The 25,154-nt window shown below is 45.5% G+C and overlaps 12 protein-coding genes across 12 annotated transcripts; 5 read left to right on the forward strand and 7 right to left on the reverse strand.

Annotated features, from left to right (window-relative positions):
- Positions 1–657: 657 nt before the first annotated feature.
- FPOAC1_007130 (uncharacterized protein) lies at positions 658–1,341 on the reverse strand (the record flags this gene model as incomplete). The annotated part of the gene is made up of 1 exon (XM_044851598.1): positions 658–1,341. One exon carries the CDS (start codon positions 1,339–1,341, stop codon positions 658–660), a length of 684 nt encoding a protein of 227 aa, XP_044710310.1.
- Positions 1,342–2,635: 1,294 nt separating this feature from the next.
- Positions 2,636–4,204, reverse strand: FPOAC1_007131 (uncharacterized protein; the record flags this gene model as incomplete). Its single annotated transcript, XM_044851599.1, has 1 exon — positions 2,636–4,204. The coding sequence occupies one exon, from the start codon at positions 4,202–4,204 to the stop codon at positions 2,636–2,638; it is 1,569 nt and encodes a 522-aa protein (XP_044710311.1).
- Positions 4,205–5,378: 1,174 nt separating this feature from the next.
- On the reverse strand, positions 5,379–5,963 carry FPOAC1_007132 (uncharacterized protein; the record flags this gene model as incomplete). The annotated part of the gene is made up of 1 exon (XM_044851600.1): positions 5,379–5,963. The coding sequence occupies one exon, from the start codon at positions 5,961–5,963 to the stop codon at positions 5,379–5,381; it is 585 nt and encodes a 194-aa protein (XP_044710312.1).
- A 1,799-nt stretch (positions 5,964–7,762) lies between these two features.
- Positions 7,763–8,864, forward strand: FPOAC1_007133 (uncharacterized protein; the record flags this gene model as incomplete). Its single annotated transcript, XM_044851601.1, has 4 exons — positions 7,763–7,778; positions 7,831–7,967; positions 8,020–8,548; positions 8,602–8,864. The coding sequence occupies 4 exons, from the start codon at positions 7,763–7,765 to the stop codon at positions 8,862–8,864; spliced, it is 945 nt and encodes a 314-aa protein (XP_044710313.1).
- Positions 8,865–9,092: 228 nt separating this feature from the next.
- On the reverse strand, positions 9,093–9,992 carry FPOAC1_007134 (uncharacterized protein; the record flags this gene model as incomplete). The annotated part of the gene is made up of 2 exons (XM_044851602.1): positions 9,093–9,326; positions 9,375–9,992. The coding sequence occupies 2 exons, from the start codon at positions 9,990–9,992 to the stop codon at positions 9,093–9,095; spliced, it is 852 nt and encodes a 283-aa protein (XP_044710314.1).
- Positions 9,993–10,340: 348 nt separating this feature from the next.
- Positions 10,341–11,457, forward strand: FPOAC1_007135 (uncharacterized protein; the record flags this gene model as incomplete). The annotated part of the gene is made up of 2 exons (XM_044851603.1): positions 10,341–11,239; positions 11,295–11,457. The coding sequence occupies 2 exons, from the start codon at positions 10,341–10,343 to the stop codon at positions 11,455–11,457; spliced, it is 1,062 nt and encodes a 353-aa protein (XP_044710315.1).
- A 261-nt stretch (positions 11,458–11,718) lies between these two features.
- On the reverse strand, positions 11,719–13,486 carry FPOAC1_007136 (uncharacterized protein; the record flags this gene model as incomplete). Its single annotated transcript, XM_044851604.1, has 3 exons — positions 11,719–12,019; positions 12,070–12,826; positions 12,892–13,486. The coding sequence occupies 3 exons, from the start codon at positions 13,484–13,486 to the stop codon at positions 11,719–11,721; spliced, it is 1,653 nt and encodes a 550-aa protein (XP_044710316.1).
- A 557-nt stretch (positions 13,487–14,043) lies between these two features.
- On the reverse strand, positions 14,044–15,273 carry FPOAC1_007137 (uncharacterized protein; the record flags this gene model as incomplete). The annotated part of the gene is made up of 3 exons (XM_044851605.1): positions 14,044–14,671; positions 14,721–14,861; positions 14,918–15,273. 3 exons carry the CDS (start codon positions 15,271–15,273, stop codon positions 14,044–14,046), a joined length of 1,125 nt encoding a protein of 374 aa, XP_044710317.1.
- Positions 15,274–15,672: 399 nt separating this feature from the next.
- Positions 15,673–17,405, forward strand: FPOAC1_007138 (uncharacterized protein; the record flags this gene model as incomplete). Its single annotated transcript, XM_044851606.1, has 5 exons — positions 15,673–15,883; positions 15,932–15,972; positions 16,042–16,320; positions 16,370–17,332; positions 17,379–17,405. 5 exons carry the CDS (start codon positions 15,673–15,675, stop codon positions 17,403–17,405), a joined length of 1,521 nt encoding a protein of 506 aa, XP_044710318.1.
- Positions 17,406–18,159: 754 nt separating this feature from the next.
- Positions 18,160–20,313, forward strand: FPOAC1_007139 (uncharacterized protein; the record flags this gene model as incomplete). Its single annotated transcript, XM_044851607.1, has 4 exons — positions 18,160–18,273; positions 18,324–18,474; positions 18,525–19,306; positions 19,357–20,313. 4 exons carry the CDS (start codon positions 18,160–18,162, stop codon positions 20,311–20,313), a joined length of 2,004 nt encoding a protein of 667 aa, XP_044710319.1.
- Positions 20,314–20,532: 219 nt separating this feature from the next.
- FPOAC1_007140 (uncharacterized protein) lies at positions 20,533–22,488 on the reverse strand (the record flags this gene model as incomplete). Its single annotated transcript, XM_044851608.1, has 4 exons — positions 20,533–21,107; positions 21,159–21,775; positions 21,824–22,065; positions 22,111–22,488. 4 exons carry the CDS (start codon positions 22,486–22,488, stop codon positions 20,533–20,535), a joined length of 1,812 nt encoding a protein of 603 aa, XP_044710320.1.
- A 575-nt stretch (positions 22,489–23,063) lies between these two features.
- On the forward strand, positions 23,064–24,211 carry FPOAC1_007141 (uncharacterized protein; the record flags this gene model as incomplete). The annotated part of the gene is made up of 4 exons (XM_044851609.1): positions 23,064–23,442; positions 23,502–23,674; positions 23,747–23,981; positions 24,033–24,211. 4 exons carry the CDS (start codon positions 23,064–23,066, stop codon positions 24,209–24,211), a joined length of 966 nt encoding a protein of 321 aa, XP_044710321.1.
- Between the last annotated feature and the right edge of the window lie 943 nt (positions 24,212–25,154).

The following is a 25,154-nucleotide window of genomic DNA, read 5'->3' on the forward strand; positions in this document are numbered from 1 at the left end:
TTATGCTATGCCAGTCGACATAGTATATCTTTAAAGTATGAATCAAATTAATTATTACAGTCAGTGCCAATAACACGTAAAGTGATATCTTACTGAAAGGTAGAAGTTAGATAGACATACCCAACGAGAAAGTTCAAGATAAGATAGACTACAGATAAGAGTCAAGATTGTGTAGCCAGATGATTAGAGACGCGATAAGATATTTGATAAGATAGCAGTAAATGATCAAGGTAGACAAGGGTCTGACCCGATGTTGTTTTAACTAGTAGGTTTATTGTCAGTGCAGCAATTGTAAACAAGAGTCAAAGCTCAGATCCAGAAGTTGCAGGGATCTTGAAACTCGAGTCAGGGCAATACAACTGGTCTTCACACTGAGAGACATATACATTGGAACTTTTCTCTTTTTCACAGTAGACACGTCTTTAGGAATTCAGTCGCAACATAAAAATTCTTCATATCAATCTGCCCTGTCTTCAAAAGCCTAGCCTCCGCTATTGCCCATTCTCCTTCAATGATCGTTTTGTCCTTCTTGCCATGCTACTCCCTGCACTAGGTCCAACATTCACAGTGGTTAGCAGTCTCCTGCAACACCAACAGCGACCCCATGTTCTCTCACTAAAAAATAACCGACTACTGATCTAACAACCCCAAAGCCCATCAGAGATCATAGTTTTGTTCTTGCAGAATCTTTGTGTCCGGACAGTCTACCTCATGAAAAGACACAATGATAGAATCATCCTTTGTAGTAGTCTTTAAAGCATTTCCTTGGATGGCCAAGCCCTTGTCATCTCGCAAGTTGTCAATGTGCAGTTTGACATTGCAGCGGCGCGATGCATGGTTCTCTGAGTCGGTGCAGTCGTTATCAACCCAAAAGTTAACATAGTACCGATACCCAAGGCCGCCAGGATACATGTTCCTGTTTGCGCCGAAAGGAGGAGAGTTTGACGCAACAAATTCTCCACGTGGCGAGTAGGTGTTTCCCTCGACATCGAAGAGCCAGAAACGAGCGCCAGTGTAGAGTTCCTGACTTCCTCTGTTTGGGTCTTTGCAGCGTCCGAGATTCTGGCAGACCTTGAAATGGGCAGCCTTGACGTTTGACCCAAACCCAAGGTAGTTCCAGTTCGGATAGGCTGGCAGATGACCGAGGTCTTCTCCATCCTTATTCTTGATCTTGTAGCACTGTCCGTACTCGATGGCGTCTGAGTATTGCGATCTCTCCAGAAATTCCTGACTCAGGACATGGGCTGTGTCGGGATGGGCAGCGATAGATGCGAGGGAGGGCTGGACGGTGACTGTCAAGGCCAGATAGGCCGTGACTACACGCTTGAAAATTCCCAACATGTTGTATCTGTGAAGTTGTGGTTTGGTAAAGCTGAGAAATATTGGACTGAAGAGATTCTGATAGTAGTGACTTGGGTTGTGATATACCAACTTTGGGAGTCGTTTCCAGACTTTATAGATATCTACTAAAACCAGTAAATAGATCGGAGTTCTGGTAAGTGATTTCCGTCTCGGAGATAAAGCAAAAATGACCCAAAGCCGATGAGGTCACAATAACATACGCACAGGCTCATACTATCGTTCAAGGGTTTTCAGCTGGCTTGAAGACATGTAGTTCCGCAAAGGGTATGATCGTCAACGCATGTTTCTCAACAGTCATTCTAGGTTATCCAATCAGTCTATAGGTTATTGCTCATCGTTAATAACTACCCGGTACACCGAGAGAAGTGAAATTGGAAGAGCATATGAGATGCGGGGATACAGCCATCACAGCGAGTCTCGAAGGGACGGGGAGGCGGACGGACGCGGGAACTACGCACTGACAGCTCAAATTGCAGGGGGCCTCAGCTATGCTGATCACTAATGAACTCTGTTGTTCTGTCCTGCCGCGCCATTTCCCGCTTTTCCATTGTGATTGGCCTCTGGTCGAGTCAGAATTAGATGTTCCCAGTAATGTAGGTACATACACTTCGTGGCTCGGACATGATATTCCCCGCTACACAGACTCGACAGCTGCAGGTTTCCGTCATATATTGGCCTCCCTACATGAGAGATGACCACAGCGTACGCAACCATAGTTGAATCTCAGCTGAATATAACTGCGCAGAACTGGTTTAAGAGAACTCTTAGCCTTAAACAGGTTATAGATCGACATTTTATTGTTCACCGTATTTCAGTCTTAACACTGCAACTAGAGGATATATATCTTACACAGTGCAGAGGCCATGTTGAAATATCGTATTCTCTGTACATGACTGCCAGGGTCTTGAAGCAATAAAGAGTACAGTGTCTTGATACTGTCCAGAAAATTGAACTGATGGTAAGATGCATAATAGTTTGCCTATAAATGTCAACCACATCGAGATTTATAGCGCATTACTGACAAGGCCGAGCAGTACTCGTCTTTGGCTAGCTTCCACTCACTCAATATCCATGTCGCGGCTTGCTAGTGTCTTATCTACTATAAAGCATTTACAGGTATACTTGGTAGAGGGTAAGGCCCTGAATGTATCCAGGGACCTTCGCCGTGACATGTATATATTTCTTTGTGGATAAACGATAAAAGTCACGCAAAGCTTGTATGTTATGGTGTGGTGTGCAATTATGTTTCATTTCCAACATATCGTCTGCACAGTCAAGTTATCGGCTCTAATGCTCCCTGCTTACTGATCTGAACTTCCGGTATATCCCGAACAAGGCTTACCCACTTCGGCAAGAGTGAGGCATCGATCCAGTTCCCATGTATCTGAGCTTTGACGTGGAGTGGTAGTTGCACAATGGCGATAGGCTTCTCAAACTCTCTCGTGTCCAATACGACCAAGTCGTTACGGTTCAAGCCACGGCGCTCCACCATGGTAATAACCCAGCCATCACCTTCAGGTGAGGTGGGAGTACGTGGGATGAAAATAGGCTCCTGAACAAGGGAATCGTCGCCGGCGTAGAACCAGCGTGTCTCTCCTGTTTTGTGGCTGTGCATGGCGAGACCGTTGAGACCGTGGAAGATGTTCTTGCCGCCGTCTGACTTGTCAGGAATGAAGACATTCAAGAAGAGGTATTCATACCGAGACGTCATAAAACGCTCGTCTATACGTGGAAACTCGGATGGCACGTCAAGTATAACGATAGGATCTGAAATGGTGGTGCCGTTTGATTGATTCAGATCAATCTTCCAGCGCACGAAATCGGCCTTGGCATCTGGTGCAGGCATCCTGCCGTCATCTGGAGGGAAGAACGGAAAGGCGTTGTCATGAACTCGCGAAGACTCGAAATGGAGACTGCCGTCCATATCTTCCCACGCACCCGCGGTGTGGATGGGCATACAGTTCTTCCACGAATATGTTCGGTACTCGCCCTCGTTCCATCCAGCAGGTAGGCAGGTGTTCTTGCGTCGGGGAACAACAATGAAAGTTGCTGGGCGGTCGTAGTTCCAAGCCCAGTGTTGCTTTCCCTCCCTGATACGCGCCATATTGGCTTCGAAGGGCCAAAGAACCAGTATGATCCAGTTACGGGTGATGGCACAGTCATGAATGAAGGCACACCAGGGCGCCTGAATCCACTGCTCATCATGTTTAACACCAGCCTTGTCCAGCGAGTAGACCACAATGTCTGTGGTTGCCAGACCCTTTGCTTCGTACCCAAAGACGACGAGCTCATCAGTGTACGGATCGATTTTTGGATGAGCTGTAAAGGTTTTGGCCTTGACCTGATCCCCAAAGGGATTGTATGACAGTGTTTCGAGAGTATCCGGGTCGAGGCTGTAGGGTAGAGCAACTTCCTTGAGGGCCAATAACTTGTTAGCCCAGTATACGAGATTGGTATTCGCAGTAGAATCTACTGCCGCCCGAACACAGGGATGATGCGTGAAGGGGTTGCGATATAGACCGAATAAGGATTTGTTGGCCCTGCGTTCGAGTTTGTAGCGCTCTGTCTCGATGTACTTGAGCTTCATGTCGACACGGCCATTGCGGAACCGGAAAGCTGAAACATTTCCATCTCCATCGATGGGCACATTGTTGGGATGAGGCGGGACGAAAGGGTCGCACATTACGCGGTAGAAGGTGCCATCAATGCCTGAAGGGATTTGACCGAGCACGATTAGATCACCAACTTCTCCCTCAAGCCGACACGGTAGATTTGACCCTGCGAGATCAAGAGCTTGAGGCCATTTGCCCGTTAGCTTCGGCTGCCCTGATTGCTGTGCCATATTGTTGCTAAAGAGTATAAAGGTGAAAACAGGCGGGGGCCTTGAGTAGGATTAATCTTTTAAATGATCAGGTTTTGGCTTACACCGATCATTTTACTCTGACATCCTGGATATATATATGTATGGACAATTTCCATATCCGTGGTTGAGAGCCGAGCTATCCAGACAGCCCATCTTTTTCAGGACTTCTAGGGATGGGTTGTTTGTTGACTGGGTTCGGAACCTGAAACTTCTACACGTCTTTCCGTGTTCCATCTGCCGAGAACTTCTGCCGGTGAACTTGATGTGGGTGTTCCTCGAAGTTTAATGATGGAAAGATGCGGCCTCGTTATCTGCCGGTGAACAAAACAGGCTAGGTAGGAGAGGGGCCGCTAATTTAACCTTTAATTGTCGGTTAATGTTGTATGGATCTTACCCCGCATTCAGCCACGTCCAATGCCGATTTTAATAAACTCAGCACTACACACCACTTGGACATTCTTATTCCTATTTCTATGCTCAATTTTTATGCTCAATCTCGTCAATACCAGATGTGCAAAAGGCCTCGAGTTAGCCTTAAAACAAGCTGTGTCTTGACCAGACCTCCAGGCCTTGCTGCGGACAACTCTCATGTCGGAACAACAGCAAGGCGCAGCCCTCAAGAGCTATGATCCTTATTACGCAAGCAAAGTTCGGGTGAGCAATCCGTTCAGGGCCCCTTTAATAATCGAAATAGTCTCCCACTCATCTCTCTCTACAGCCAGCTGAAATCTTGACCGTAGTGTATCAGAATTGGAACGAATAGTTGCAGACAATGCAGCCATAGCGGCACAAGTTGCACAACCAGCCGGCAGAAACATGGTCGACCCTTCTATCAAACTTCAAAGTAGCAGTATGGTTTGATCACCACTATCATCCTTCATATTCAATCTTTAACTTCAAGAATTCCAAGTCAAGGCAGAGCATATCCTGGTTTAATGACGAATTTGTGTATTTAGTCGACGTCCATATACTATTCAGCGATACACGTCACGCCAACGCAACATTCCCGGGCCGTTCTGGGCGAGTAGCTCAACGTATGGAGAAGCCATCGAGTGACTGAAGGCAACTGAGACCACGACCTGATCGAGTTGCACCAAAAATATGAAAACAGACGACACATGTTCTTGGTCCACATTCTTCGCCTACCTTCCACTCAGTCAATATCCACGTCATGGCTTGCCAGTTTCTCCTCATCTGCCCCAAAACCTTTGCAGGCATACTTGCGTTTCTGCCGCGACCTCTTGAAACGGGCACAACACCCTATAGCACCATACATTGATGCCGCAAACCATAACACAACACAGTCGAGATTGACCCAAACCGCCGCCCGCATCCTGTCAATCGAAGTTGGCGCCAGTTGGTCTTTGAAACTGTCACCTAAGAACAATGAAGCAAACACACCAAATTGCGCCAACCATAGGACAGAGATCAGAGCATCCAACAAGCACCAGTACCACACAGCCGTCATGAAGAACAATTGCATGATGCAACTTATTATGGAAAGTGTAGCTACAACCTCGGCGTAGACCCAAGACGCATCAGCCCTTGCATGGCTCTTCGTTGTTGATTGAAGATCAAGTCCGTATAGAATCGCGACGACTACTGCGAATATACACTGCAGGATACGTAGCATTGCATGTAAAATCAGGCCTGTGAGGCGTTTCTTTTCGGAGTATTGAGTGGGACTTGTCGATGGTTTCGTGGTTTCTTGCCACGACGGGGAGCTATCAGGCTCCATTTTGTAGTTGTCTCGTACAAACGGAGCTAAGATGTAGAATTAGTGCCATGTTATGCTAAAGCAAGAGAGGTGACGTACTATGTCTTTTGTGTGGTGATTTTCGAGGCGTAAGTACCGAAGTATACATTTAAAATCAACTCATAAAAAAACACAGTTTTTGAACCTAGATGCTGATAGACGTACTATGTTTGAGACATTGGGTCTCCTTTTTCTCATAAAGTAGTCCTTGTTCATGCATAGTGAGTGACTTGAATAAATTTTAGTTGATGGGTTTCTGCAATCAACCTCCACAAGGAAGGGAAAAGTAATACTTATATATAGTCGCGAGATTACAACTTGGTCTTTTGTGGGGCTGTCCTCTGGCCAAGAGAACCTTTGTGTGTAAGACATGCTTATTGGCTACTCGGGGTGTAAAGAAGAGAATCTCTCCTCGGAAACAACTTTGCCACATGATCGATCTTTTGTCATAAATCTCGTTTTAGTAACATGCTCCTTGTAACCGACTTGGTTATGGATACAAGTGGAAAAGCAGCAAGATTAAATGTGGAGCGAAGTGGAAAGACATTCGAGCTAGAAAATGTAGTGGAGTCTGACATAACCAATGCTTGAATTTACGCATTTGAATCCGTAAACTTGCGTCAGCTCTAGTCTGATTTAGGTAGTTCATGGGCAGTGCAGTCGTTTCGTATCGAAAATCGGGAACTAGATACATTTTTAACATTCAAGGTGGACGAAAATATTGAGGGTCATCGCTCGGGACCCATTCACATTGTGTGTGCAGAGGGCATAGCTCATTGAAGTCTGTAGGTATCCAGTCTCTCAACACTTCTCAGACTGGCCCCGTCCCGTCACTGTCCTAACCAAGGCCAAAGGCGCGTCGCCTACCAAATACTAAATACATGTAATCGTCTTATGGATATTACCAGAGACTTCCCTATTTTCTTCTCCGGATCCAAGACCCCCCGGATGCTTGTTTTATGAGAGATTTGGGAAATCCGCTGAAAGATTTTCATATCTCATCGAAACCGATCTGCGACACGTGATTTGATGTTGGCTCTGTGATGACAAGATACGCTTAGAGATGACAAATATGACTAACTAAGGCTTCTATACTATCAGACCCCTGACTCATCAATCACCTGCTGGAGGACCGGTCTTATGGTCATTGGAGAACAGTGTATAAGCAAAAATGGATATTGGACGACTTCATTGAAGAGATTACGGGGGCACTACTAGCGATATTTTCGGCAACACCATTTAGTAGAATCACTACGCCTTGCTCCGGGCCATTTGCTACATTTGCTTCTCCATGACAGCCATTATTAAGTCTGTAACCCAATGTTCTAGAGTAGAGAGGTCTTAGTACATAGAGCTAAACTCGTATAGGAAAGCCGAGAGCGTTGCCATCCTAGACAGCAGCCAATCCCCCGCATTGTCCAGACGCAGAACCTCGGTAGAAAATAACTGAAACTCATCTTGATCTATAAAAGAAAACCGAGATGAATACAGCTCTTGGAAAGTCGAATAATATAGCTTGTTGTAAGCTGAACAACTCCTATTTATACTTGAATGAGACGTTCAAATTCTATTATCACATTTGAATTGCTCATCAACTTCTATCACAAGTGCTATGGATTCCGATCGAATGCCAGCAACTATGTTTGCCTGGAGAAAACACAAAGGAAGCCTAAAACCGGTAATACAAGCTTTTAATATTCATAGGTTAATATAATGACATATTCAAGGTTTTTGAAGAAGTGCCCGTTCCCAAAGTATCACCAAACGGCATTCTTTGCAAGATGATCGCTTCTGGCGGTGTGTAAAACCCTCCTCTTGCTTCTCGACTACATTTTGACAAACGTGTTAGTTTGTAGAAGCGACCATTCTCTTCTGACGATAGAAAAACAAGCATCTTGGTTCCAGGAAAAGTATATCTTGGGCCACGAAGGCTGCGGACAGATTATTGAAATAGGCAGTAATGTTCAAGACAAAGGACTGAAAGTAGTGAGACATATTCTTCAAATTTTGGATTTTATCAGTGCTGAGTGGTATACAGGGAGATATCGTGGCTCTTCATGCGGTCCCAGGCTGTGGACAAGATGAATGCCCAGAATGTTCTCGCGATCTGGATCAACTGTGTGAAAGAGGTCATCACTCAGGTATTGGTCAGGATGGTTTTTACGCGCCATTTGCAGCTGTCGATATTAAAGCTGCAGTCAAGGTTCCAAACGGGGTAACGCCAGCTGAAGCAGCAGTGGCCACTGACGCTGTCACCACAGCGTTTCATGCTATCACGAGGAGAGGAGAAGTTAAGAAACATGAGACAGTATTCTTATTCGGTCTCGGTGGTCTGGGGTTCAATGCTCTTCAGATTGTTCGTCATATTGGGTCTCGAGTGATAGTTTCCGACATTCGGCAAGAACTACTTGATGAAGCCAAGGCTCTGGGTATACCTGAGAAAGATATCGTTCCAGTAGGAAAGTCTCCTCAAGAGTTCGTCAAAGAGAATAGTCTGGAAGGCAAGATCGACACTGTTCTTGACTTTGTTGGTACCCATCAGACATTTGAAGATGCTCAACATATCGGTAAGCCAGTACTTCATGTGATTCTTTGCTGGCCCAGGTTAACATGTTTCCAGTACGTCGTGGAGGCAAACTACTCTGCATAGGCAGCCTCGACACGGAAAACACGATCCACATGAAAATTGGCACCAGGAAGCGACTTTCCTTCATTTTCTCATATGGTGGCCAAGTCGAAGATTTGGAAAAGGTTCTTGACCTTGTTGCTTCAGGTCATATTAGTCCACGAGTTGAAACCAGAAAGCTCCCGGATTTTGAGGAAGTACTTGTGGCATTGTGTGAAGGAAAGGTCAAGTCAAGAGTAGCTTTACTGCACGATTAGTTCCGTTCATAAATATAACTCATTCTTGAATGCACAAGAAATTCTCTCCACAAATTTAACGCGAAATAACCGTCATCACTATTGGGATGACAGCGTAGTAAGACTCAAAGTCAGGTCATCTTTGCAGTAGCGAGATATCTTGCTTAAAGATTGTGTTTCAATATAAAGACACAAATCTCACCAACGGTGTACGTATAGGTCTATCTCGACGTCTTCGGTACATTTACTTCAACCATTAACGCTTGAACCAGCAGGCAAGCTAGTTCCAACTGCAGCAGTTGTTCCAGCATCCACTGGCAAGATAGCTCCGGTAATCCACCTTGCATGATTACTCGCCAAAAACACAACTGCGCAGGCAGCATCCCAAGCTGTACCCTCAGTCCCGAGTAGACTCCTCGCCTTCCTCGCTTCCCTGGCCTCTTCTGACATGCCATTCGCGTACATCATCGGTGTATATAGCATCTGACAACCATTAGCTTCGTCTTCTTTCCTTTAGATTTCAAAACTTACTCCGGGACACACGCAGTTGACTCTTATACCATCTTTGGCGTGATGAGCAGCCATGGCCCTGGTCATATTTACCACCGCCCCCTTTGCGGTTGGATACAAAAGGTGAGGTGTACCGCCCTTTAAACCGGCTACACTCCCCATATTGACGATAGACCCTTTGACTTCACCGTCATTCTTAGCCATTGCGGGTATAGCATACTTTGCCATCAAAACCATGCTTGTAACATTGACTTCAAGCCCCATCGTCCATTTGTCCATATCCACATCAATGGCAGTGCCCGGGGCCCCTGCTATGCCGACATTATTGACAAGAATATCCAGGCGACCAAATTCTTTCATTGCAAGCGCAACGGTATTCTCACAATCGTTTGCATTTGTGACATTTCCTTGTGCTGGAATCGCCTTGATGGCGCCTGAGCTTCGGTTGGCCATATCAGCTGTCGTTGTTGCCCATTCGAGATTCATGTCAAGGCATATCACGTTACAGCCTTCGTTGGCCAACATGATTGTTATAGCCCTACCATTTCCAATGCCATCTCCAAAGCATCCCGCACCTGTGACAATAGCGACTTTGTCTTTTAGTGAACGAGAAGGTGGTTGAGTAGGTATTTCGGTCATGGCGCTGTTTGTTTTTGGATCACTAATGAGTCTCTTGCTATCAAACGATATATGAACTATCCCATTTTGTAATATTTAACCATTAGGTCAACAATGACAACTTTATCCGGAACTATTGGGCGGCTTTCCTAATCGGGAGTTGCCATAGTTTAATAATCCACTTGAACCTCACTTTGCGGGGTCGCGCCGAGGTACGATGCCAGGAACGGGTACGAAATCACATGGCTTCAGCCAACATGTACTCTCAGGCATTGATACCCCTCAAGTAGGTATTCCGGTGACATGAGGGACTTGTTGAGACGAAAAAAAGCAAGAAACACCTATTGAAACACCATCACACTGTTCATCATGTGCGACTTTTCGGAATATGGCCCTAAGTCTGCCGAATGGCTTGCTGTAGAAGCAAGTCTCCCGCCTCCATCTATATTTACGGATATCTATGAGAGACAAGCAGCCATCAACAAGGATCGTGAAGAAACGTCTGCGAACGGCATGAAAGAACTGAGTCACTTGGTCCGCATGGAAGACTACAAGATCCCCACGAGAGACAATTCTTTCATAGAAGCGCGAAGCTATAAGCCTCTCGACGCTGCAGATGATCGCCTACCGATTTGCATCCATCTTCATGGGGGAGGATATTTATTCGGGACACTCTCATCCGAAGATGCCATATCGTCGCGAATTGCAGTTGGAGCGAAAGTGGCCGTTATCAATGTGAATTACCGTCACACGCCGGATCATACTTTCCCCACGGCTTGGAATGACGTTGAAGATGCCTTTTACTGGGTACACGATCACATTGAGGAGCTTCAAGGCAAATCTGACCAGGTTGTCGTTGGCGGTATCAGCGCTGGTGCGCAGTTAGCAGCTGCCCTGACTTTAAGACAAAATATCTCTGCACCGGATATCCGCCAGTATCCTGAAATCGCTGGTCAGATCCTGATGATTCCAGCCTTGGTTCACCAGGATCATTATCAATCGCAAATTGACCAACTCAAAAGTCCCATGGTATCATCATATGTCCAGAACGAGGATGCTCCAATCCTTCCCAAAAAGGTCATCGACTTCTTTACTGGGTTGTTGAAATTTTCGGTCCCTTTTCCAGATGCCGATGATTTCCGAGTAAACACCGGAAACGCATCAGCTTATCAGGTAAAGGGTCTTCCTCCCGCTGTTTTCGGGATTGCTGGTGCCGATCCTCTGCGGGATGAAGGCCTCTTGTATGGTAAAAAACTTGCCGAAGCAGGGTAAGTCAGCAGTCATTCGCTCTGATATTCAACAACTGACGTTGAACGGTAACAGTGTGCCTACGGATGTTCATGTTTTCAAGGGATTACCCCATGGGTTCCGTAGATATGGGGACGAGTTATCTGAATCTGAAAGATGGGATAGAGTTATGGAGGAGGGAATTACTTGGGCACTATCGAACCCTGAGGCTAGGGAATTTGAAGTGAAGACCACTTAGCTGATGCGTCTCCTCTACAAGAGCCTTTAGGTCAGCTCTTTTGGTAGCTTTGAGGTAGTCAGATAATATATGCGATGCCAGGTATCTGGGTTCCTGATTAAACTTATCACAAGCTCTGTTAAGCCAAGTACAGATTCTGCATGATATCTGCTAGTCATGGATTTCCAGACGAGGCGTTTTAATGGATCATACTGCACGTAATATCTCTCAGACACCGAATCTCATATTGTAACAACATTTAAATTGGAAGAACTATATGCTTCAAGCGTATGTCAACGCAAAGTCAGAATAATCCCTCTCCTTCACCTCATCACATCGCTTTCGATACCCTGGTGCAGGACCATTATATCTTGTCATGGACCTCTTCTGCTTATGGGCCAAGTTCTTGTTAACCCCAGTCATCCAAGAGTCAACTTCATTAGCCAATAAACCCTTTCCGCATTCATGCACATGCTGCGTCCACTCCTCCATACCCTTGTCAGTCGCTTCAGCACTGATAATCTTGTTGTCACGGGCATATCGTATAAACTCGGCAACCCAGTTTGCTGCATACTCGATGGATCTGAATGGTAACTGTTAGTACTCATCGAAGCAAATAAACTTGAAACGTACCTTGGGATATTTCCAAACATTTGATGAGGACCCATGATCATAAACATATTGGGAAAGTCCTGGACAGTAAGTCCGAGGAAGGTTCTGATGCCCTCGGCCCAGACATCCTTTAGACTCGTTCCATTTCGGCCCTGGATATCAACAGCGTTGAAAGAACCAGTGACAGCGTCGAAGCCAGTAGCATAGATGAGAACATCAAGCTCATAAAACGCATCTTCTGTCTGGATACCAGTCTCTGTGATCTGAGAAATCGGGTCCTCCCTGATATCAACCAACTTGACATTTGACTGATTGAAAACCTCAAAGTAACCACTTTCAAGAGGAACCCTCCTTGTACCAAAGCCATGGTTCTTGGGAATCAATTTCTCAGCCACTTCTGGATCATTGATACGAGCACGGATCTTATCCGCGTGGAACTTGCTGTAAAGCTCATTCGCCTTGTGATCTGTAAAGATGTCTGAAGACACACTGAGAACTTTGGCGAAACCGGGTTCGGCATATAGCTTCTCCCACTCTTCCTGACGCTCCTCTTCCGTCATAGAGAACACGCTCCTGCTGTTACCAACGTGAATGAAGCATGCGTACGATTCGGCACATTTCTGGAAGATTTCTGGGTATCTTGTGCGAATCTCATCCATCTCTTTTGGGCTGATCTTCTTATTACGTAGTGGAGCTGTCCAATTCGGAGTTCTTTGGAAAACTGTCAAGTGACCGACCTTGTCTGAGATGGCTTGTATGGTTTGTATTGCCGTTGCACCTGAATCTCATGTCAGTGGCTGGGTACGTCAATGTGTCAAGAGAATCGGGATGATGCATCCATACCTGTACCGATGATGCCCACCCGCTTGCCGTTTAGAGCGGAAGCGTCGCTTAGCCATCTAGCTGTATGCCAAGCTTGTCCCTTGAAGTTCTGTACGCCGGGAATGTTTGGTAAAGTTGGTTGGTTAAGAATGCCCATGGCGGTGATGAGGTAGCGACATGTGTACTGCGCGCCATCTTCATCCTCCAATAGCCACGAGGACGTATCTTGTTGGAACATTGCCGATTTGACGCGTGTATTGAATTGCATATCACGCTTCAAGTCAAACTTGTCTGTGAGATACTGGATGTACCGAAGGGTTTCTGGTTGGGGAGCAAAGTGTTCAGTCCAGTTCCACTCATCCAGAACTTCTTGTGAGAATGAGAAGATGTATGAGTAGCTCTCTGAATCAAACCGGGCACCAGGATACCTGTTCCAGAACCAAGTACCGCCCTCTCCGGATCCTGCTTCAATGACTCGTGTCTTCAAGCCAAGTTCCCGCATACGGTACAGACTGAGGATACCACTGAGTCCAGCACCAATGATGAGAACATCATAGTCTAAGTTGCTGTCAGGCGATCCAAAGGCATCACCACGAATTGGTTGTGCTGAAGGCATTGTGAGATTGTGTAATGATGATAAGAGGTTGGTTGCTAGATAGAGAAGTGACGCTGTGCTGCGGTATGATAAAGATTTAAAGATCTCGAGATTGCAGCACGTTCGATACTACGGTTACATCCAGTATGTCGATTTATGCGAGTGGGGGTATTCTCCTCTGAGTGCACCCCAGGAAGTCCTTGTCAACCCCGCATATCCAGTGGTTAGTCTAATTGCTACTATGTAGGGATGTCGTAACCGAGAGTCAAACTTGAGGTTATCCCGCCTTTCCCAAAAAGGAAAGCCAGCCATTGCCGAGTAATTCTACCTCTCGCAACGCTAGTCAAAGCGCGTCCGATACCGGGACACGGGATTGTTAAGAAACCGAAATTGTTGAATCGATGGTCTGTCAAGCCATTCGAGTCATAGACTACGGGATCTTGTGGCACCTGTCAAACTCATTAGTTTCCAGGTCGGTAATTCTGTTACAAGTTTAGGTACAAGGCTACTAACGGTAGCATCTCAAATTAACATAGCTCAGGAATTAAATAAATTGATTTCTTCATTCAGCTAAACTGTTATGGTCTAGCCTTTTGAACAGAGCCCTTCTGACTCTCCAGCAAGCCCTCAGATTCCCAGAATCTCTCCAGGTCGCGTAAGAAAGCCCACTTCAATCCTTTTCCAAATCCCCTTTCCTTCCAATCATTGATACTCTTTGGAAAGTGAGGAACGCCATCGCGAACTGTGGAGTCATGAGCAACAATCACAAAAACGTCTTCATTGCAGTCTAGTTCCTGTAGCTGCTTCGTAGTCTTGGCAGCAAGCTCTAGATCCAAACCAAACGTCAAGTCAAAGAGAGGATCTGTTGATACCCTCCCTCGTGATTTTTGCAGTCTGTCAAAAGCTTCTCCAGGGCAGAGAACCCCATCATCATGTGGATGGCAAGGATGAGGACTGATGGTATCTGGCACAGGAAGAAATTTGGAAGGTCGGAAAATGCCGGCGTAGTGACAGATATCTCCCCCCATCAGAATGAAAGTATCTGGGGAGGTTGTAGTCCTTGCCAGTCCACAGAGGTGGCCAACAGCATGCCCGGGACTGTCGAGAAGATAGAATGAACCATCTCCAAAATAGTCAAACGCGGGGAACTGACCAATTTTGAGAGTGTCTGGACCCTCGAAACTAATCTCACGCAGATTACGGTTCCTATCAATGGTAAGCTTTCTTAATCCAATTGTTTTGTAACTATACATACGCGTAGTCGCTTTCTTGTATAGGGGATTCTGGGTTGGCAGGGGCTCCTGGTAACATCGCTGCTGTGAATCCCGGACCTACTACAAGATCTGTGAGATGAGGGAAAGATGATGGATCCCCAATATGATCCCAGTGCCAATGACTAGATAGTTTAGTAACTTGGTCTATCATCAGACGTTTTTGTTTGTTTAGACTGACCTCCATATTACGGCTTCAATTTCTGTCAAAGGAACACCATTATCCTGCAAGATGTCGGCCACATTCCCCGCTACTTCCATAGTGTACTTAGTAGTCGGCAAATACTTGACAATAGATGGTGAGTAGTTGTTGTAATCTTTTCGGATTCCCAGGTCAAAAACAAGCTTCCTCCCGGACTTGTGCTCAATGAGGAACGATAATGAAGGAGAACTCTTGAATGTCTCAAGGCCAGGAACAGCGGGTGCCATGAACCTCTCAAGAACGGCGGGGCCAAAATTGACAGGATTAATGAGCTTGACTGCTTTGATAGCCTGTCCGGGAAGGATCTCAAGGTGCGGTGGTTTTTCTGGAGCCATGTTGCTTTTGTTGGTGTTGACTTGGGAAGCTGCCCGACCTAGACAAACTTGTTGCTTTTACGAAGAGGTTAACTCAAATGCTCTTAGACTGGGAAGCAAAAGTTAAGTTAAGATCAGAATTGCCCAGATGATTACAAGACTTGGAGCTATACAGGCTCTTGTGTCAATAGGCTGTCACCCCGCAACAATAGCGTTGGGTCCAGGCCATCGGCACAATGATCGGCAAACCAAAAGCAGATAAGCTTGCCAAGTCTATCCAACACCCCAGATTCTACCCCAGACTTTTACCCCGTACCATGTAGTGTTAAAACAAGATTGAATCAAGATAAGTATCCTACTCTGATCCACTCAAAATGATCCTTCATCATCATCATCATCATCGTCCATCATTCAATCAAAATGTCTGATTCTGAAAAAGGCGCAGCTGTACATCATCGAGAGGAGACAAGCATGACTCCCAAGCAAGGAGCCGAAGTTGACACCATCCATCAGGATGAGGCCATGAGAGTTTTAGAGGCCTATAGGGGTGATGAAGTTTGGACTGAGGCGGAGGAGAAAAAGTTGCGCCGCAAGATTGATTGGAAGCTTATGCCTGTTCTCTGTGCAACATGTAAGTTACATGATGGTCGAGCAGGGGATACAAGCTAACGGTAAACAGATGGACTTCAGTACTACGACAAAGCCATGCTTTCCCAAGCAGTATGTCCTGCGTCTCCAATTGTCTTGTATCTCCAATTGTCTTGTACTTGCTAACATATCTTGTGTAAGGCTTTGTTCGGACTCAGAGAAGATCTCGGTCTTCTCACCGGAGATCGATATGCCATGTCGGCTGCCATTTTCTACCTCGGTTTCATCATTGGAGCGTATCCAGCAATGATGATTGCTCAACGATATCCTATCGAACGAGTTGCTTCCGGTATTGTCACAATTTGGGGTATCTGCCTCATGTTGACTGTGGTTTGCAAAGATTACAAGACACTTTATACGCAACGTTTCTTCCTCGGTTTATTGGAGAGTGGTATCAGCCCCATGTTCATGATGATAGTGGTAAGTTGGTCTATCTTACACTCGTCGATTACCTACTAATTATATCCAGGGAAGCTTTTATAAAAAGAATGAACAAGCCATGCGCATGGGTATTTGGTACTCTTGTACTGGCTACGTCTCGATAATCTCTCCCATCATCAACTACGGGTTCGGTCAAATCAACGGAGGGGTATCATCTTGGCGATATATGTACTACTTCGCCGGCGCTCTGACTATCGTCTGGGGAATAATCCTTGTCTTTGTTCTCCCTCCCGATCCCGTCCGTGCCAAGGGCTTCAACGAGAGAGAAAGATACATCTTGGTTGCCAGACTCAAGACCAACAACTCTGGTGTCCGCAACACTCATCTCAAAGTTGCTCAGATCTGGGAACTCTTGCTTGATCCCAAGTTCTGGGTTGTATTCTCCATCGCTTTCTTATCCATGATTGCCAATGCCCCCATTTCTACCTTTGTCCCCATCATCATCCACGGTTTCGGCTTCAGCACCCTCAACTCTCTGTTGCTTATGATGCCTTGTGGCGCATATGCTGGAACGCTTCAGCTTCTGTTCCCCTACCTGGCCTACAAATACAGAAACAACAGATCCTACTTGGTTTTTATTGCTCAGATGGGCACTGTCCTCGCTGCGTTGCTTCTCTGGCTTCTTCCACTCTCGGCTACTGGGGCACTACTCTTTGCTGTGTACATTCTCCCATCCGTGGGCGGCGGCTATGCTGTTCTCATGGGTCTTCAAATTGCCAACACTGCCGGGTACACCAAGCGTTCCGTCGCATCATCTGGTCTCTATATCGGCTACTGTCTCGGCAATTTTGTTGGTCCTCTCTGTTTTAAGAAAGGAGACGCACCTCGCTTTGAACCTGGTTTTATTGTTGTCGTCGTTACTTCAATTATAGCCGGTCTGCTTGCTCTTGTTTATCGTGGTCTATGCATGTGGTCCAATAGCAAGCGCGACAAGTCTGGTACCACCGAAGGATTTGATCATGCTTATGAGGATGACCTCACTGATAAGAAGGTAAGTCATCTTTTGTTTTTTGGAGAGTTTTATACTGACCAATTAGAACATGCAATTCCGGTACATCCTTTGATTATTATCGTTTATGCGTGGCTGTCGTGTGTAAGTCGGGATGGATACAGCCTTGGTTTAGTAGTTAATTAGTTTTGTTTAAATAACCTATTCATACACATATTGAGTAGTATATCAGTGTTTCTTTGACACAATAAACATGATGCTATTTCCATCTCTTCTCATAAAAGCTATGAATGGTGTCGTAAGAGCTTACCCTGAAGCGGTGTTAGATCCTAGACATTAACCGGAACTTAGAACATAATTCCTCGAGTAATCAATCGATATGAATGATGACCCATCCAACGTCTAGGACAAATGAACTTTTCATAAAATCGCAAAGAATACTTTCGTCTTTCCTACACAATAACATGATTCCTCTTCAAAAGTCCAGAAGTTCATGAAGCTGGAAATTGTCAACCCCATGTGACGGCGTTAGTTCCACAACTCGGAAATAAGAAAGCCATCTCGTAGTTCTACACACAAAAGCACTGTGAATCTAATAAGCAGCCCACTTGTACTTCTTTCAGTGTGACCTTTCCTCCGCAGTTATGGAAAGGACGTGTCAAACCCCAGACGACTGAAAAATACGCCAAACTTAATTTCAGCTACCCAAAGTTGCTGGAGACGCTAACCCCCGCATTGCAACACGAACCACAACCTCGGCTTCTAAATTTGGGGTTAGTCTGGGGTTCCAGAGTTAATCTCGCTTCAGGCCTGCATCCAACCTCTTCCTGTCTCGCACCAAAACACGATAACCATTCTCTCATCCGGCAATGACAGAACTCGTCGGCAATTGGCTCCACTTCAGTCCTCAACCGCTTAAACGAAAGCGCGCCGAAGTTGTTTGTTTCTATTGCCATTCAAAGAAGATCAAGTGTGATTTGCAGGTCTGTCTCCCTTGTCATGTCAGCCGGGTTGTGAGCTGACAGTTTGCAAGAGCCGGACGTCGCAAGGGCAAGCGAAATGCTCCAACTGCGATAACCAAGATCAAGATTGTCATCTTCGGCCGTCGAGAAGGGGCAAACAGCGCCCGAGAGCGTCTACACAGGCTGAGTGTGGAACTGAAAGCGACACTATTGTCGCCGCAGGTAAGTAACTCTTGAACATCACTGGGACTGTAGTAACAGTAAGATTCAAGGCGACGATGCGGGAGAGAATGACCCAGAGCCACCCAATCCGACAGAAATCGATTTTGATGATAACGTAATTGACCCAGGCATAGGTGATACGCCAGCACATCTGCATACGACACCAATTCAGGTCGCGTTCAACATACCATCGGCTGAGCATGCACCAGATATTACGATTGACCATCTGACCAAGTCAAGTACATCGCCGACAGAAGGTGCTGGCCGCAGTCATGCAGGAGACGTTGATACAGGATTCCTTCAGATCTACGGACCGGAGAATCAACTCGAAGCAGAACAGCAAGAACTTGTCGCGAATCTCGAGCTTCGCAATCCAGCATCAGATCCTCGACAACAAGAGCTGCAACAGAGCTTTTCAGAAACATATTTCGAGTACTGCTATCCATGGTGTCCTGTACTCGACCATGACACGCTCGACTCTGAACTTGCGCGGTCACCCATACTTGCGAATGCACTTGCGCTCGCCGCGAGCCACATTCAACCACCGTTGATACCCCACCAAGGGCCAGCCGCTTACTACGAAAAAGCGAGGATGATGTTTTATATGGATGAAGAGCCGGATATACTTACATCTCTCAAGGCTGTCTCTTTGTTCTACTGGTGGGCACCTCGGTCACCTTCGACAGCACATCGACATGCAAGCTGGTGGTGGACCTCTGTCATAATACGGCATGCACAGCAGATGAACATCCACCGTGAGCCGAAACAAGATGGCGCGGCTTCGAGTGCGCTTCACCTGAGTTTGCGGCGACGATTATGGTGGACTGTCTTTGTAAGTTCCAACGGGTTTCGTGTTGAAGGATGTTGCTGACTAGTCTTTAGGCACGAGAGCGATTGACGTCGCTTTGCCAAAGCAAACCCTGCATCATTTGCCCCGAGGATATGACGATACAAGAAGTGCAACCGTCAGATTTCCCAAGCAATCCAGCATCACAGAAAAAAGGTCGGATATTCATGTACTGGGTCCGTCTTTGCGCTATAATGGGTAAAGTGTCCAAGGCACTATCAAAGTCAGTAGACTCGTCCTCGGAGGCACCAACATTCCCCACTGAGCTTAGACAAGAGCTTGTCTCGTGGGTTCAGTCTTTACCGCCAGACCTTCAACTACCAATAGGCTCAAGTCGAACGGAAGGATTCGATCGAGATGTTCATCAATTGCATCTCCCGTACTTGACAACAATCATTGTGATGCACTTACAGAGAACAACACCAGACTTACCGCAAGCTTTACCGCCCGCTATCTTGGCTGCTTCATGCATCGCAAGAATTCTGAGAGATATATTGTCACGTGGCAACGCTCGTTTTCTCATGGCAATTACTTGCTGGTACTGCGGTACTGCCTTCATCGCGTTACTACAAGCAAGTCGAATCAAGCAGTTTTCCCAAGAAGCAAAAGACGGATTAGACATTCTGGACCAAGCAGTCGGACAGCTTCAGCAAATGTGGGCTTCTGCTAATGTAATCAGACAAGGCTTTGAACGATTGCGCGCTCTACCTCGGAGTATGATGCATGCTGGCAAGGGTAGAGTGACGGCTTCCAATGGCGGGCCATCGAATGACTTTGACTGGAAGCTTTTGTTTCCGTTTGTTACTAGATCTACAAGTCTTATTGCGGATTGTCTGCTTGCTGATGATGAGTTTGGGACAACGGCGACGGCGCTACCGTCACCGGAGAATGCTGTTTTTCATGAAGATCTGCTCAATCGATATCATGATTTACTTGAGCCGTTTGTTGATTATAATTTTGACTTTTCAAACATTAATCTTCATATCCTATAGTAATATAATGGTATTTGAGTAATTACATATTGCCGTATCGAAAATTAATGTTCAATTGTCGTGCTACTGTGTTGACGAGGGACGCTACTACAACTTTTGGTTACCGATACATAGAAATCAAACTCCATTCTGAAATCTAAAAGAAAAATTTACAATTGAAGATATCAAGCTATCCGATTGCGAAACTCTACAAATGGTGTTTTACTCCCCAATCAAGCCTCAGCACCGAAGAGTCTCTGCCTTCTCAACGTACCACGACAAATCGCTGTCAGGATCCATCTCAAACTCCGTGAACCCATTGCCCATGAATCTAAACGGATTCGCCGTGTTATACTCGATCTCAAAGTCCTCTGCACGAACATCCCCAAGCATTCGATTAAACAAATGAGCACTTCCACCAAACAGCGCCGTAACACGTCCATCAACCTTGCCTCGCTTATACCAGCTTGTACAACCACCACTCCACACAAGAGTCTTGTGGACTTGATCGCAGTACTTGATAAAGGCGTCGACCTTTTCCTTCTTGGGGACGACGTACTTGATGTCTTCAGTTGACATCTTCTTGATCCACTTGACGAAGTAGTCGCCTGTCCAGTTGAGGGACTCGACGAGGGAGCCATGCCCACCTAGGCAGTTAGGTCCCATCATCATGAAGTAGTTTGGCATGGAGGGGACGGCGACGGAGATGTAGGCTTCGGGATCCTCCTTCCATTGCTCGCGGAGATCAATGTTGTTCAAGCCGATAATGGGGTAGTGAGGACGGAAAGAGACGTCGAAGCCAGTGGCATATACGACTGACAATTGTTATTATGCACTAGTGATTGAAGAGGAGCGGTACTACTTACTGACGTCGACCTCATGCTCCTTACCATCAGCAGTCTTGAGACCCTTCTTTGTAACCTGTGTAATGGCACTATCCGTCAAATGGCAGTTCGGCCGCAAGAATGACTCGAGATATCCAGGACCAGGCGTTATACGACGACAACCCAACTCCCATTTCGGAATAAGCTTAGAACACAGCACAGGATCATGACCAAGCTTCTCAGCCATCTGCTCAGCAGCCATCTTCATACCCCGCTCATTATTCTCGCCCTTTCGGAAGATGTAGAAGGACTTATTTGTCCGCGAGATAATACCCTTGCGGTGTTGAAGGTGGAGCTCTGGATCTTGAAACCGAGCCTTGTCTTGCTCTGAGTAGCGAGGGTTGGGGTCATCGTCCTCTCTTCCGAGATGCTTTGAGGGTGGTGCCCTGTAATAAACCCATGCTGGACCACGGACGAAATTTGTGACTTGTGTACCGGGCAATTTTGCCATTTGCGGAACGATCTGAATTCCCGATGAGCCGTTGCCAATGACAGCGATGCGCTTATTGGAGTAGTCGTAGGAATGATCCCAACTGGCTGAGTGAGTGGTGTGGCCTTCAAAGTCCTTCAGGCCAGGGATCTTGGGCCATGATTCGTGACTGAGCAATTAGTAATTGTGTTTCAGGGATATTTGAGTTGACACTTACACAAGAACTCCTTGCGCCGAGATCAATACGTGACAAAACTCTTCCCGCTGAGTACTATCGTGCTCGACTGTAACCTTCCATTGACCAAGATCATCAAGCCACTCAGCGCCGATAACTCGAGTGTTGAGTTGCAAGTCACGGTCAAGATTCCACTTCTTGACTGTCTCTTTCATATACGACAAGATATCACCACCGCTAGCATAAAATCTCTCCCAATTAGGATTGGGGTCAAAAGGGAATGCCTAATATTGTCAATACAAGTTGCGATCATGGAAGGATAAACATACGTAAATGTGACTTGGCACATCACACTGAACACCAGGATAATTATTTGCCAGCCATGTGCCGCCAATATCATTGCGAGCCTCAAAGATAGTATGATCAACGATATCTTCCATCTCGGGGAACCGATGTTGGAATTTGTGCGCCATCAGCAGACCAGAGAATCCCGCGCCAATTGTAAAGACTTTGATCTTTCGTGGTGTGTAGGCATATTCATTGCTCAGTGTAAACGGATCTGTCGCAGACCCGTTTGCATGGCCGTTGCTGAGTCCGTTTTTAATGTCATCTAGCTTTGCAACAAGTTCTGGGAGCTCAGTTGCTGGCATTGAAGACAAGTCCTCAGCGGACTGAGCCTTGGTCTCTGGTGACTCAAAGGAAGGCATTGTCGTTGATGTTGATTCGGTTAAGCTTCAACTTTGATCTAGATGATGACGAGGTTGGAGCGATAGTAGGGTTAATATTGTTGTTGTACGTTAGTTCAAAGTGCTGTTAAAGTACTCAGGATGCTTAACAATAGATGAAATAAATGCTGACATTGTGTTAGCCCATCAGCTCTACCTGTACTAGGTCGGCAAAGCCTTAATCAGGCCATCGCTTCTGCATATCGTGGGCCATTAGTGTTGATTGCCGAAGTCGTCTACCTCTTTGCCAAGCATGTTCGGCAATATTGTTGCTGTTTACTGATGATGGCTATCCCGAAACGGTATTGCCGACTGTAAGTGACCAGCTGATACTGAATGCGGGGCTGAAGCGATATCGCACAATGATCCTAACCGGCCAAGTTACACAACACTGCAACAGTATCTTTGTACTTAGAGGGACCGAGGTATTAATTAAATCTTATCAATTTCGGTTGAAGTTTATCTGGTTGACTTAAACTTGTAGTCTATCTTGTTGCTCCACAAAGCCACCACCACCGACTACACCCCAAACCCATCACCAAGCTCGCCTTCACACAATGGCTGTCAATCGCTATGCCTACAATGGCCCAATTGACCATACCATTGCACCACAACTTGAAAATATTCGAGGCAAGTCGGTAATTATCACTGGAGGCGCCAATGGCATGGGTGAAGCATTTGTGCGAGACTTTGTCGCTGCTGGTGCCTGGGTGACATTCGGCGACGTCAACGAAGAGCGCGGCAGAATAGTTGAAACCGAGCTCAACGCCGACGGCCAAAAATGTGTATTCATCAAGTGCGATATCAGAGACTGGGATCAGCAACAGGCCATGTTTGAAAAGGCGAAAAGCCAGAGCCCAAGTAATTCTGTTGATGTTGTCATTGCAAACGCTGGCATTTCCCGAAGTTCTGGGGACAGTTTGTGGAATCTCAGTGGTAAGCGCTCACGGAACCCTTGCAAGTAGAGCAAAAGGCCCATGTAACTGACGGAGCAGACCCCGATGGTGAACCGATCAAACCCGACTTGAACATTGTTCGTGTCAACATTGACGGCACATTTTACACCTGGAAACTTGCGGTTCATTATTTCCGCCAGCAGCCAGTAACAGAAGAGCGTGATCGCTGTTTTATAATCACAGGTTCGATGGTAGCTTGGATTGACAGTCCAGTGAGTTTCCGACCAGGCCTTCAGATGCGCATCAACAACAACCAGATTTGGAAGCTAACTGATATATCGCAGGGTAACTGGGAATATACTGCAACGAAATATGCTCTTCGAGGTTTCATGAGAACAGTCCGAAGATCAAGCCACGAACAGTCTATCCGCATAAACTACGTCGCACCCTGCTGGATCAAGAGCGCTATCCGAACAGCCGAATACGAAAAGTGGCTTGTAGACCGTGGTGTGGAGTTTGGTGAACAGAAGGATGTTTCGAGCTGCATGTTGAGAATTGCTACTGACAGGAGCATCAATGGTGAGTATGGGAGATTGAAGTACTTTATTGAGATACTAATAGCCATGGCAGGTCGTTCATTGATGATTACGCCTCGTTCTATTGCAAAGGAGGGTTTTGTTGATATTGATAGAGAGGATTATAAGGACACTCCAGAAGACGAGTATCTGAAGAAAGTACAAATGTCACAACTGGTGATTATTGAGGACAAATGGTTGGATTCATTTAAAGTTCGGGTATATAAAGAATAGGTGTTATGGTAGATATATTGTCAATATATATAGTTGACCAAAGCAATAATTGTTATGTTTTCGAAATGAAGGATCCCCAGACTTGCGTTTCTTTAAACATCTTCTGTTTTGAAACAATTCACAAGGTGCCACCATATCAAGCTTAAAGCCGCAAGCATGCTAATTGGATATTTCGTTAGAATATTCATTCTCCAAGACCGCAATAGCTTCATCACGCCATCGCCTCCAAGAGTCCTCGTTCGAGAGCGGCTCGGGCCATGTGCCAGATCTGGAGTGCCCATATCGAGGGTAAGTCTTCTGTTCCAGAATCCTTTTCATAGATACCCAAGCCTGATCAAATGATTTATACCACCAGTCAAGTGTGCAGTCAATATACCACGTTGACCCTCCTGCGTCTGCCACATGAGCACAATCCCTCATCAAGTCGACATACCGGTCCCTGGCATTTTCTAACGTGTTTTGCTGTCTTAAAGTGGTGATTATCGGTGGCACCTCGTGATTCGTAACTCCATCGGTCTTGGGATTTAATTTAGCACCAACACGACAGAGAAATTTCACTCTCTGTAGATCATAAACAAATACAATCGCATAATACAATGGCCAATCTGGCAATCCTAAAGAAGGAATATTTAATATATCTTTATATAAAATAGTTAATTATTAATTATTATTTAATATTTAAAAGGTAATAAAAAAGGGTATTATATAGATAAAAATAAGTTTCTTTTTAATAAGAATTCTTAGAAATAATTAATTATTTAATATAATTATTATAAATATAGTTAATTATATAAAAAATAAAAAATAAATTTAAGAAAAGATTTTTTTTATTAAATAATTTTTAAAATATAAATCTTAAAGTATATATATAAAATTAATTTATAAAATAATATAATTTTTAAATTTAAATATTAATATAAATCTTATTTAAAAATATATATTA

The sequence above is a fragment of the Fusarium poae genome, chromosome 2 (genome assembly GCF_019609905.1).
Source record: "Fusarium poae strain DAOMC 252244 chromosome 2, whole genome shotgun sequence".
Lineage (NCBI taxonomy): Eukaryota > Fungi > Ascomycota > Sordariomycetes > Hypocreales > Nectriaceae > Fusarium > Fusarium poae.